The 13828-nt window shown below is 33.8% G+C and overlaps 1 protein-coding gene across 2 annotated transcripts in view; it reads left to right on the top strand.

Annotated features, from left to right (window-relative positions):
* The window catches only part of PRKG1 (protein kinase cGMP-dependent 1), a 1179828-nt gene that overhangs the window by 148865 nt on the left and 1017135 nt on the right, over nucleotides 1-13828 (top strand). For both annotated transcript variants that reach the window (XM_045853740.1, XM_045853739.1), the window contains exon 2: nucleotides 3446-3612. In XM_045853740.1, coding sequence (XP_045709696.1) covers nucleotides 3446-3612 — 167 coding nt within the window. The remainder of the gene's footprint in view (nucleotides 1-3445; nucleotides 3613-13828) is intronic.

Below are 13828 nucleotides of genomic sequence, written 5' to 3'. Positions count from 1 at the left end.
TTGTGTTAGATCTCATTGTGCCATCCTTTTAATGTCTTCATAAAATAGGTTAATAATACTGTTTATGAGACTGGAGAAAATGGCTTTCTTCAATCATCTGAAAGTCATTTAAGTATTCCTAGGAAGAGAGATTTATTTATAATCTTACAACATTTCTAGGGCTTATATTTTTTTATAGAGTACTATTAATATTTCCAAGGGTAAGATACCATCTGCAGCTAGACATACCAGGATCCTGAGATTGATAACACCTGATCTTTGTTTTATTAGAAAATATGAACCTATCGATGGCCTCATCCTCTGACCCAAACAAAGTAAAATTTAGTGAAGAGAATGTTATCAATTTGATTAAAATTAATTTTATGAAAATAAAGTAAGTTCTGGTATTTGGAAAAAATAATCCTAGAACAATAAGTGAGTTCCTTTGGAGGTATTACTGATGTTGTTGAGGTTAGGAATGGTGAAGATAATTAGAATCTCAAGAAGATCATGATAGGTGAAATCAGTCAGAAAGCTAAAAGCCATACCATTTTATTCATATGTGGAATATAAAACTGAAACTCACAGACACAGACAGTAGTATGGTGGTTACCAGAGGAAAGGGGGTGTGGGTAAAAGGGGCCAAATATATGGTGTTGGAAAATGATTTGACTTGGGTGTTCAGCACACAATGCAATGCATAGATCTTGTATCATAGAAATGTATATTTGAAACCTATATGATCTTATTAACCAACTTTACCCAAATAAGTTTAATTAAAAGTTTAAATAAAGGAAAGAAGGGAGGAAGGAAGGAAGGAAGGAAAGGAAAGCTCATGAAAATCATAGATGGGGACAAAGTTTTATGTCTGGTGTTGAAGACTCAAGAAAATCAACTCTTGCCCTGGCTGGCGTAGCTCAGTGGATTGAGCGCGGGCTGTGAACCAAAGTATCGCAGGTTCAATTCCCAGCCAGGGCACATGCCTGGGTTGCAGGCCACGGCCCCCAGCAACCGCACATTGATGTCTCTCTCCCTCTCTCTCTCTCTCTCTCTCTTTCTCTCTCTCTCTCTCTTTCTCTTTCTCTCTCTCTCTCTCTTTCTTTCTCCCTCCCTTCCCTCTCTGAAAATGAAGAAAAAAGAAAATCTTAAAAAAAAAAAAAAGAAAATCATCTCTTTACCTCAGGAGAAATAAAGTCTTGGCAATCCAGATTAAAAAGAATACAGCTAAGTAGCCCCATTAAACTAAGGTGAAGATTTTACAAATAGGTTTTTTAAATAGAGCCTATCTGAAGTCCTTAATCACTGGCCATCTATTACCTTCTCTTTATTAGGGTAAAAATTCCTGACAGTATTTAAATGCAGGCTGTGTGAAAGAGAATCTATTAAAAAAACAACATTGACTATACCAGTAACAGTCAACCAATAGTAAATATCTATAGCTAAATAATTATTTAAATGAGCAATAGCTTTTTATTTTTCCTAATAGCATGATTATTTTTTTATAAACTAACTTTAAAATTTAAAAAAATCAATATAAAAGGAATTCTCATTCTAGAAAATTTTGTAGAGAAAAGTAGGAAGAAAAAGAATATTATTCTGTCACCAAAAGCAACTGAAACCAAGTGTCAATGTCTTATTTTTCTTCTGATACTATTTCAAGTCATAATTGTATATTCCAATCCTACCCTTTCTACTGCTACTGCTGCAATCACCACTACTACCAGCTTTATCCTCCAACATTTACTGAAAGTAACTGTATTTTCACTGGCCCTTACATATAATTCTGTTAGGTTGGTAATTCATAAAATGCCATTGTACAAGTGATGAAATGGAAAGTCAGAAAAGTAGGACAACCTGGTCAAGGTATGATAGCGGGCAAGGCTCAGATTGGGTTCTGCAGACATGTAATGACTTCAAAATTATTTTCTTTACACCATCACATGCCTGCTTTCTTATTCTAAAATAATTATGTGTTCTGCATTTGTACTTTAAAAATGGTACAAGAATTTCCCCATGCCATTAACACTCTTTATAAACATAATTTTATTTGCATTATAACAGTCCATTTTACACATATTTTCCATATTGATGCATTGTAATTGTTTTCATTTTTGAGTTTTTAATTAAATTTATTGGGATGATATTGGTTAATAGGATCATAGTGGTTTCAAGTGTAGATTTCTATGATACATGATCTATATATTGCATTGTGTTCCCACCACCCAAAGTCAATCATTTTTGTCACCATGTATTTGGCCCACTTTTCACTTTACTGCACCCCTTACCTCCTAATTTCTTGAAAAGAAATCATTATAAAACATGATGTGTGAAGGCTAGTCCAATCAGACTGAGGCCTCGTGAAAAGCCACCTAGAAACAGGCAGGGCTGATGCTTTAGTTGGTATTCACAGGTCATTTAGCTGAAAGCCACTTGCTAAGCAAATGTGGACAGGGATCAGCTTATAGTCAAATGCGTTTCAAGTTTAGACTTTTAATATAAAATCCCAAATGTGTTGCTTCCCTTCTATGTTACTATTGTCTCTGCTTTCATTTTATAGTTTCTGACTTCTCTGATGGTATTCTGATTATGTGATCTTCTGATATTTTGTATTCTTAGGAAGCCATTTGGAGCATCTTATCTCAGTGAATCAAATTATCACCATCTTTTAAGTTCTACAAAACTTTCCTGCTAAACACTGAATCCCAATTACAGAATTTGTAAATATTTTTCCCCTGACTACCCATTTAATCCTATATCTAACTTACGTTATGTTTGAAACACCTTGTTCAGTAGAGTTTTATCTTTGGAGGTACCTCAATTTTAGTTGCTTAAGGAAATAAATATTCTCTACAGAAGGATGAGAAATGGAGAAAACCGGTTACATTTCTACCAGTTGTATCAAACAACTAATTAGGAATCTGATTTTTACCATTTTTTTTCCTTGAACACCCATACTATAACTAGTACTGGAGTAGATAGATGGTAGGAATAGAGTGAAGAAAAAAAAACAACTAAAAATGATACCTCCCTTCATGGAGCACAAAGTCTAGTAGAAGAGGCATAACACATCCTGCTACTGTTTCATAATATATAAATACAGTAATAATAGTATTCCATAAAATGTTGTCTTTTGATCATATTTATTCTTGAACTAAGTTGCAGTCTTCATTTTAAAATGTCCGTTGGTTATTTCACAATATTTTTTGCTAAAAAAAAAATTCTTCAGCAAAATGGAATCGTATGATTTTGCTTGTTAGTCACATATTCATTAAATTATACTTTACTTAAAGGAAAAATTTTCAGTGCCTTACCTGTAGCCATGGAATTACTGTGACCTGAGGGTTTCAGAAAATTGTTGGATTCCTAACAGGAAAATCTGTTTGTAGTGTGCTAGGACACTGTACTAGTCCGAAACTCTGGCAGCACTTGTCAGATGTGCCAGTAAATCCTTCCTTTCTTGCCCTAGGTCCAAGGATCTCATCAAGGAAGCCATCCTTGACAATGACTTTATGAAGAACTTGGAGCTGTCGCAGATCCAGGAGATTGTGGATTGTATGTACCCAGTGGAGTATGGCAAAGACAGTTGCATCATCAAAGAAGGAGATGTGGGGTCGCTGGTGTATGTCATGGAAGGTACGGTTTCTCACCCTGCTCCTTTGACAATCAAATATTTCCCTTTCATCTTATCAGCCTGCACACAGATGATGTGAGGCAATTTCGTTTTTCCCTTTTTTGTTGTTGTTGAGAAACAGTTTGAAAAGAGGTGGAACACTACTTAGATGTTAATTGTATGAAGTGTTTGTGTTTAGAATATTAATATGAGAATCTCATATTTTTCATACACCAGGAAAGTATGATAATGTGAAAGAAAGAATTGCTATTTATCGCACTGAATAAGACCATGCATTGTCAGATCTCTAAGCAAGCTCATAAAGCTTCAGTAGAAGCTCAAGTCTATTCGAAGTGTGTTTGGTTAGATAACAAATTGTCTTTAACCCTACCTTTAACTTTCAGTATATAATTAAGTTTTCTGCCATGGTGCTTCCTTAAAAAGAGAATGCAGTGCTTTCAGTGTTTTATATTTGTGTGTTAGAGACAAAGTATAAAGGTTGGATGGTATTTTAGCTGCCTAATTAATAAGAATGATAGCTTATTTTCATAAATCTCAGACATGCTAAGAAACTGTTTGAAAAAAACTTAAGCACACACTATATAAATATGTTTTATGCTTGGATAGATTTTCATAATGTGTATTTCTAACTTGAAATTTATAATGACATGTTTCTCTTTTGTGGGCAAAAAAGAAATCCGAAATAGTGATTGTTGAGTGCCTTTCAGTTAAAGTCACTACAGTGACCATAATCTTATAAACTGCTGCCGATCCGACCCCAAGCTATAATTCTAACTAGTTCAATGTAACTTTGGCTGATCTTGTGCTAATAGCCTTATGTCAAAATAATTAAAAAAAAAACAAAACCCTGTCATTTAAATTTTTATGAATTTTAATTGAGGAAATGTTTCATTGTTTAATTTTTATCAACACATTCAATCTTCTCAAAATTTAGATAGCGATGTTCTTATTATATTTTCATCTGTGAACATTAATATTTATAAGCAGTATACCATAACAACAATGAATGAATAGAATATAGAGGATCTTTCATGCACTTGCTTATTATGAAGACATTCAGAAAAATAACTAAGGAGTTCACATGTAAAACTCATCTGATTTTTTCCTGTATCTCTCCAATTAAAGGAAGTGTTTTTCATAAGAGGCTTGTTTAACATGTGCCTTAAGTGATTTTTAATTTAGCCTGGGCATTATCCCAAGTATTATTGCGTACATAAATGCCAAAGTTTCTCATCATTTTAACAAAAGAGAATAGTCATATGGTAAGACTTCACTGATTAGGATGAATGGGGAAAGTTATCTGGAGGTAGTGTAAATATATTACCATGTATTTTCAAGCAAAACGACCTGTATGACTTCCAGGTACGTAATTGCTGGCTAGTAGAGGTTTCAGTTTCAAGTTTTAATCAGAATTATTTGGCATTAGTTTTTTAAGGCAGCAGTATAAATAAATTAAGTTGTTAAGGCTCTGCTTATGTTTTAATTATGCTTTCAAATATATAAATGGGTCTTAAAAATACTTGAACAGAATTTATTGCCTTAAACAAATAGACATTGGCCTTAATTATGATGTAACATTTATTGATATCCTTAGACTCTTGCTCTACATTTTTTTAATCAAAAAGATAAACTTCATTCTGCTATCATCTGAAATAAAACAAATTCTGACCTGTTGATTCAGAATTGGTGATGTGAATAAAACATCTTTGGGAAATTACTCTAATATTTTCACTTTGAAAAATGTTTAATTCATATCTATTCATCTATAGATTTGCTCAGAGATACTGATTTTGTGCACTCTCTGTGACCTTTCATGGTGGAAACAGATAGATTACATTTTATTTTCTAAAAACAGCAAGTGTCTTTGACCTTTGGCTCTTTTATGTTAAACTTTTAAATAAAATTATCATTTTTTTATGAGATGTTTGTTATTGATAATAGCTTTTATTAAGTGCTTACATATGCCAGGTACTGATTAATCACTTTACAGGGATTAAAATCTTAATCCTCATGACAAACTTAAAGGGTAAGTGTTACATTGTCTACATGCTAATAGATGAAAACCTGATGTGCAGATAAGTTAAGTAAATTGGCCAAGAACACACCCATACGATGTCTGTGGTGAAAACCTTGGCCATTGGGCTCCAGGGTTTGCATATTTAATATTAACTTTCAAAGCGTATGGATTACAAGCACTATCATACATATCTGTATGGAGATCCCAGTTTTGGGAACAAGATGCACAGCATTAATCCGTAAGATTAAAAAATGGTTTGATAATTAGCAAGAAAACAATAAATCTTGAATCTCAATAGTTCAAAAAGAAATTAACTAGACATTTCCTATAAATGCCTTCAAGACTTTTCTGTATCCTTTAAACATTAAACTGCTTACTAACCTTTGTACAGATTGCCTCCAATCTAATCCTCTCCCCTTATTATAAGTTCCTTTTTTCTTACTGACAAATGGTTGTGATTTGATTGAATCTTGGCCCACCTCTGGACGAAACTCTGCTGTGCACCTCGAAGGCCCTATTTCTTCTGTCTACAATCAATAGCATTGATCGTGTTTTTCTCGCAGGTTTAAAATAAAATATTTTCACAGAAGGAACAATTCTTTCAGCTCATCACACAATTATTGTTTTGATAGGATTTTTGTACCTTAAGTGATCTGTGATTATTTATATCAACTCTGGGACCAACCTCACGTTCCCATTGTTACTGCACTGAGATTTCACTTTTGTCTTCTGAAGGCTAGTCATCTGCTTCTTCTTCCAGCAAGCTGGTTGGTACCAGGTCTGCCTGTTATGCTGATGTCTGCCACTTTTTATTCTTCAACCTGGACATGAATCCTGCTAGTCACCCTTGACAGTAAACATGTACAAATTCATAATGGAACTTGTATTCCTCCCACCCCCTGAAACATTTTTACTGTCTTTATATAATTAAATCATGTACTGAAAGCTGACATTCAAACAGGGTTTTTATACGAAATTGAACATTAATGATGAACCTCACCATGTCAGTTGGCATTCAAAACACTACCTGAGAGTATGAAGAGATGGAATGGATTTTCATGTAAATTAGCTCTCTCAGTAAATTTAACATATTTTATTCACACAAATCAGGTGTTGCCTTTTGACCTTAAGTTTTTCATGCTGATCTAAGAGCTATTTTTAGAATATCTGAAATATCAATGAACTTATTTTTTCAGTTCCTTTATAGGACTGAGCTCGTAATGGTAATGTTAAAGAGCAAGCTTATATAGTGTTCCTACAAAAATAAGACATATATCTATATGAAAAATTATCATAAGCAAAGAGACTCTAGAAGTATTAAATGTGAATATTAAAATACATTTCAGTTATAGAGTCAATGGTAAAAACAGGGAACTGAGATATTCAGAGAACATGTGGGGTGTCATATTTATTTTGGGGTACCACTCTTCAAAAACACTTCAATATACTTGAGCCAGTCTAGGAAACATAACACATATTTTTTTTCAAATTGACATTGTTTCATGTACAGATGGAAGTTTTAGGAGGAAAGGCTATTTTTAAATGCTGAAAGATTGTCACATGAAAAGGCAATTATTTCTCATGAATTTAGAGGACTGAAGAAGGAATTCAAGTTATAGGGAAGAAGACTTTTGAATTAATATTTTTCTAATTAATATGTTGCAAAAGTGAAATGCATAGTCTGATGTGATGGCAAGAACCCCATCTCAGGAGGCATCCTAGCAGTGACTACACAGCGTCTGCACGGAGAAAGTTTGTGTGGGTGGAGGAGGGGTTCCCTGTGTCTGACTTGTATCTTCCATCCCTTCTCCAAATTCCAAGATTCTGCCTGTCAGTCTGTGAATGGATGGCCTTCAAGTTAGCATATGAGAACCCAGTCTTGCTTATGAGAACACAGCCTTCCAAAGGTTTCCTCTTCAAAACCTGCCCCTCTATGGAATGTGCATGTTTACTTTTAAAAGTTTTTGTGCTTTATGTTATATAAAACAAATTAAGACTACGTGCATTTTTCTGCTACTTAATTTTTGCTGTTCAATATTATGTTCTGTATATATCCCAATGTATTTATCCTTTCTACTATTGACTATATGAGGTCTGGTAAAATAACACCCTTTTAATTATAATTTTTTTATTTTTTTAAGATTTTATTTATTTATTTTTAGAGAGGGAAGGGAGAGAGAAAGAGAGAGAGTGAGAGAAACATCAATGTGCAGTTGCTGGGGGGCATGGCCTGCAACACAGGCATGTGCCCTGGCTGGGAATCGAACCTGCGATGCTTTGGTTCACAGCCCATGCTCAATCCACTGAGCTACGCCAGCCAGGGTTATTACAAATTTTTTTTGTTATAAAAATCATAAGCATGTAATTCTATAACATAATATCATATTCAAGCACACCATATGACATTTTAGGTAAAATGTTCAAATTAAAACTATAAATTGTTATACCCATGTATTATTACCCTACCAGCCACACACAAGCAGGCCTTACTTCCGCTGGACACTCTATCTTCCAGTTATTTTGCTTCTAATTACTAATGACACTGAGCACCTTTTTATATGATTGTGTGCTGTTTGTGTTTGTTCTGTGAAGTGTCCATGGTATTCTTCCACCCATTTTTCTGTTGGTTGGTTGGTTGACTTTACACCTTTTGGAGCTTAATCTTTGACAATTACATGTATTTCACATACCTTTTCCCATCTGTAGTTCGCATTTTGACTCCCGTGTGATATCTTCTGATGAACAGAAGTTATTAATTTTAATGTGGTTGAGTATATATGCCTTCTTATTAATTTGTGCTCCTTGTGTCTGTAAGAAATTCTGGAAGGCAGTATTTTGCATGCCTGTGTGTCTGTGTCCACGTATCAGTTAGGTATGTCAGGTGTTATCAATTAAGGGATGTATCCACGTTTGTGATCTAAAAGAGAGTGGTTCTTTTCAAAGCAGGAAGCTGGAAAGGCGATATATTTTCTTCCTAACATGTTTTAAGAATTTTGTAAAAATTGTCCTCAGGGGACAGTAAATTTGTTTTTGAATATGCTTGATAATAGCAATTTCTTTTTTCTGTGAGGGTAGATTTGGAAATAATCATCATTTAGTGACAGATTTGATGAATAGAGGTAGGTGATTAAGATTTGTAATAATACCCTTTTGGCTAAAATATGTAAAGATGTATGCATATGTGCCATTTGTTGTACAATTCCAGACAAATTAACAAGATGTATTGGTCAAGAACACCATTCTTGAAAAACTGACATATTTTGAAGGGTAGTATTCTCACTTGTCAGGCTGCTTAAGTCCTTGTTTAATTTTGTAAAATTCAGCCTTACTATGTGTGGTTCTATTAATGTGTAGTTCTCCATTCCCTTTCTAAATTATTAGTGGTGGGATTGAATGTACTACATTGAGAAGGTGAATACTGTGCCTTTTTGTATTATTGAAGACTCCTGAAAGCTAAAATAATTACAACTTGATGTGCTTTTTTTTCTGAGAGGATATTTGAAAAGACATCAATTTTCTAAAAAAATTAATCTGAAATTGGTAAAGCAGGTCGTGAGTTATGTTAAAAACATACAAGTATACTCCTATATTTTTCCTTACTATTACTACATAATGGTTATGAATTATATGAGGGTTCATTTTGCTAAAAAAGTCAATTTCTATATTCTTCAATTTTGAGAGAATGTCAAATTTGGAAGTTTAAAATACATTTTTGGTAAAAATTAAAAAAATATAAACAGCGTAGCTGAAAAATGAAAAGCAAATGTGAATTAGTATCTTTTTGGCAATTGTGTGGTACCACATTGATTTCTTGCTAATGAGGTAAAATTTCCTTCAGCCATTATTACACGGATCTGTTGAACAGTTTGCATGCTGAACATTAAACAGGATTGTAAAGTTGTTGTGGATTCATTTTAAAAACACATAGATGTATTTCTTTAGGGACTTTAACAAGATTTCCAATGATTTTTGTGGAAGGCTGGATAGACTAATGCTTTTAATATCCATCCCTCTAATGAAAAATCCTTGAAAGGTTAGTAATTGTTTTTGGCACACTTTCAGAAAGGGCAGGGGCAGATTGGAGCTACTTCCCAGCACAGTGAAGCTGTGTGGTATGTCTACCATGGTAACGGCCCATGGCAACAGCCCGCCCCACCCCCACCCAGATAACATCAGATAGATGTCTGAAGTCCTTGCTGGAGTTCTCCCATGACTCTGCAGTTGAGAAACACAGCCTGTCATTGCACATACTGTATCTGAATTTAACTCCTGTAGATTTGGAAGGCTGCAGTCTGAGTCCGTTTACTATACTTAGGCCCTTCTATAAACTTTCTGATGAAAACAAAAGTGTTTTTGTACTAAAGCTCCTAAAGTAGTACACAGAGATTTTTGAATTATGATAGATGACTTAAAATGGTCATAAAACCAATTCCTGAGAATTCACATTTCATGCATATTAACATATCAAGGAATTAGGATTAAATATATTTACATTAATACTTTGTTTAGTACCATTTTCCTGCCTAATTTGCCCAATGTTACTAAAGTGAATTTCTTTCTGCACATCACAAAACTTCTTTATAGTTATTCATAAGAATAATGAGAGCAAATGCTTTTAAAACCAGATTATTTAATTTCTCTTGGCTATTTGCTATTTTGTGTAATTTAGGAACGGTTAAATTACTCTGTATACTTTTTAATATCAAAGCAAAATAAGTTAATTTGTTCATTTATCACTAGCAATATCATATTAGAAAGAGCACCTAGTGAAGTTGGTCAAACTTTTGGGATAGGTGGTTTTCCATTTCACAAATACATAGTGATGTATTTACAGGGGAAACTAAAGCTTTACCTAAAATCATAATTAACAGTCAGTGTGTTTTAAATTTTTCTGCAAAAACTGGGCATGCTTTTTTAAAAGATCATCTATTTCCCACTGGTAAAAAGAAAGAAGTGAACATTTGTTTCCAGAGCAGTTTAATTAATTAGTCTGTTATCATAACTTTCACTGAAAGCTGTATATATATTTATCAAATACATATTTTTTAAATTTTTATGGCTGGACCATAATTAAGTGTTATATTTTACATTTGGATCATGTTCACTGAGCATCATTATGCTACACTACTATTACATTAAGTTTTTATAAGGTTTTAGAGTATTTAATACCTCCAGCGATAATCTTAATATACTTTTATGCTGTCCCTGACAGTTTATTCAATGTTGGTACATGCCCTCAAATGAAAGCCATTTTTTAAAGATTTATAATAATTTGCTTCAATATTTCTAGTGCAAATATTTTCTATTGACACTGTTGGAAACATATATACTTATATTTTTGTACTGTGTACCCATGTGTGTATTGAGCTTACATAAAATTATTCATTCTCAGAGCTCAGATTATGTTTCGGGAGATGATGGGGTGACTGTAATATATATAGGATTCTGTGAAAGGTTACATTTAAATTTACAAGAAAACCAAGATTAACAACAATAATCATAAGTATCAATGATAAGACTCTCAAGTGAATTAAACATTAATCTGCAAAGAAAAAACCTAGGTTTATAGATTTTCTTTTGACCACCGTGTTGCATGCCATTCTCTTAAAAAAAATTAAGATGACTTGTTAGGGAAGTCTTGAAATTTCATTTAATCCTACAAATTTAAGTTTTTATTTATTATATCAGTTCTAAAAGTGAAAGGCAAATGAAATAAGAAAAACATCCAGCAGATTTTTCTTTTGCTGAGGATTAATTAGGTCACATGTATACAGAGCAGGGCATCACCGAACTGCCCTGATTTTCTCCCCCTCTCTCTGGTGTGTTCGTACAAAACTAGAAAGGCGTTAGCAGTGAGGTAGAGTGTGGATTTGATTGCCGTAGTCCATGAATATATGAAATTCTTTATATTTCCCTTGGTAATTGAGAATAGCAAAGAAAGTATTTAATGAAGTTATTTTTGAAATATATTGTTTCTACTATGATTCACTTATTCATTTGATTATTTATTTATTCCTACAATTCAATTCCTAAAATACCTCCTCAGTGCTGACATTATGTCCCAGTGGACATGGAGGATACAATAGTGAACAAGTCACATACAGTCCCTTCTTCTCTAGAGCTTACATTCTGGGGATGGTGGTAGGAGAAAAGGATAAAGAACATGAATAAGTCAAATACTTTCACATAGTAAAATATCTATTAATAAATTAGATAAAACTGGGTGAGGGAGAGAGAATCATGGAGGTGGGCCAGGCAGTGATTGGTGGGTCAGAGAAGGCTAATCTGAGTGGGTAACATTTGAGTTGAGACATAAATGACAAGAAGGAGCCAGACCCACAAAAGTGTGGATTCCAGATGAAGAAAACAACAAGTAGAAAATCTATAAGGTGGGGAAAGCTTAGCATGTTAAAGAGACAGAAAGAAGGCAGTGGCATGAGCTAAGGTTGGAGAGGTTGACAGAGCCAAGTTTACACGTAGGACCCTATAAGTAATTTATGTTTTTATTCCAAGAAATTCAGATAAAATTGCAAGAATTTAGGTTGAGATGGGACATAATCTGATTTATGTTTTGTAAGTAGGTAAATTAATTACACTAATTATCAAAGGTTAGAAAAAATGTATAGTTCTGTGGGAAATGGGGATACCAGTTGGAACGTTAAGGGTGTAATTCAAGCAAAATACAGTGTTGGGTTGGGCTAGGATGGCAGCGTGGGAGACTAAAGAAAGATGGTATGTTTTGGCAGTTCACAGATGTGATATGAGGGCCAAAGAAACAGAAGTTGGGAATGACTTTTAGGTTTTTGATTTAAATAGTTGGGTGATTTGTGGTGCCATTGTGAGAGGAAAAAAGTGAGAGCAATTCATGTTTAAAAAAGTAAATCAAGAGTTCATTTCTGACAATGAGAAGTTTAGATGCCTATTAGACATCCCACTGGAGATGTCAAGTCAGTGACAATGAATAAGCAAATCTGAAAAGCTCAGTTAAGAAGTCATGTATAAAGGACACCTGCACAAAGTCAAAGCGGGGCAGGACTGAGGGTCGGAAGTGCAGATGGCTGGGGTCGGGGGGAGCGAGACAACTGTACTTGAACAACAATAAAAATACAGAACAAAACAAAAAACAAAAACAAATTATACCTGATTTTTTTGTCAGATTGGCCAAAAATGTAGTATATTTTTTGGTGAACAGCAGAATTTTACTAATTAGTTTATGTGTGCCATGATATGTAAAAGATTCAAGATAGCTGGTGATCAGAAAACACTATTTCTATTTCTGTGAGGGTTCACTGGATATAACTATAAAACTTTGGTGCAAATGTCAGAATAAAAACTGAAAAGTTGTGGGATTAAAAAACACTTAAAATAATTTTTGAAATACAAAAATGTACATTGGTTGCCAAAAAAAAAGAGGTCAGAGTGTGGAGGTAGGAGTATTCTGTTAGCTAGACCAGGCTTAGAAGGACATTAATGAATGGCATTCTTGTAATTATAATAACTTGATATGCAACAGACTAAATGGAAAAATGTGTGTACTTTCACAGATTTAATTAATATAGTCTTAAATATTTTTAAAGTCTCCATGAAAAATCATTGCATTAAATTGAAAATTTCTTCCTATTTTCTGCAAAATAATGCAAGTATTCTTAAAGCAGTAATTCTCAGAGTGTAGTAAGGGGACCTTTCAGGTGCTTCTTGAGGTCAGAACTGTTTTCATAATAACACGAGCAGGTTATTTGTCTCTGTCTCATCTCATGAGTATGTAGTGGAGCTTTCTAGAAGCCACATAATGTAGCAGAAGATTAAATGCAGAAACAGAGAAGCTGTCTGCTGTCTGCTGTTGAGCTACAAATCAATTAGGTTTCCAAAAAGTGTAAAATAATGGCATAGTTCTTATTCAATTGTGTATTTTTATTTTTTAAATTTCTTTTTTGTTGTATTTTTCCATTACCATTCATTCCCCTTATATCCACACCCTACAGTCTCCACGTTGTTTGCCATGCCCATGAGTTCTTCCTCTTTTTTCTTTTTTGCTCAACCCCTCCATCCACTAACCACCCCACCCCTACCAAGATGTCAGCTTTCTTTCTACCTATGAATCTCTCTCTATTTTGCTTGTGAGTTCAGTTTATTCATTAGATTCCACATATGAGTGAAATCATCTGGTATTTGTCTTTCTCTGACTGGCTTATGTCACTTAG

This window comes from Phyllostomus hastatus, unplaced genomic scaffold (genome assembly GCF_019186645.2).
Source record: "Phyllostomus hastatus isolate PE091 unplaced genomic scaffold, TTU_PhHast_1.1 phas_scaffold_1066, whole genome shotgun sequence".
NCBI lineage: Eukaryota > Metazoa > Chordata > Mammalia > Chiroptera > Phyllostomidae > Phyllostomus > Phyllostomus hastatus.
This window is presented reverse-complemented; position numbering and strand designations above follow the sequence as displayed.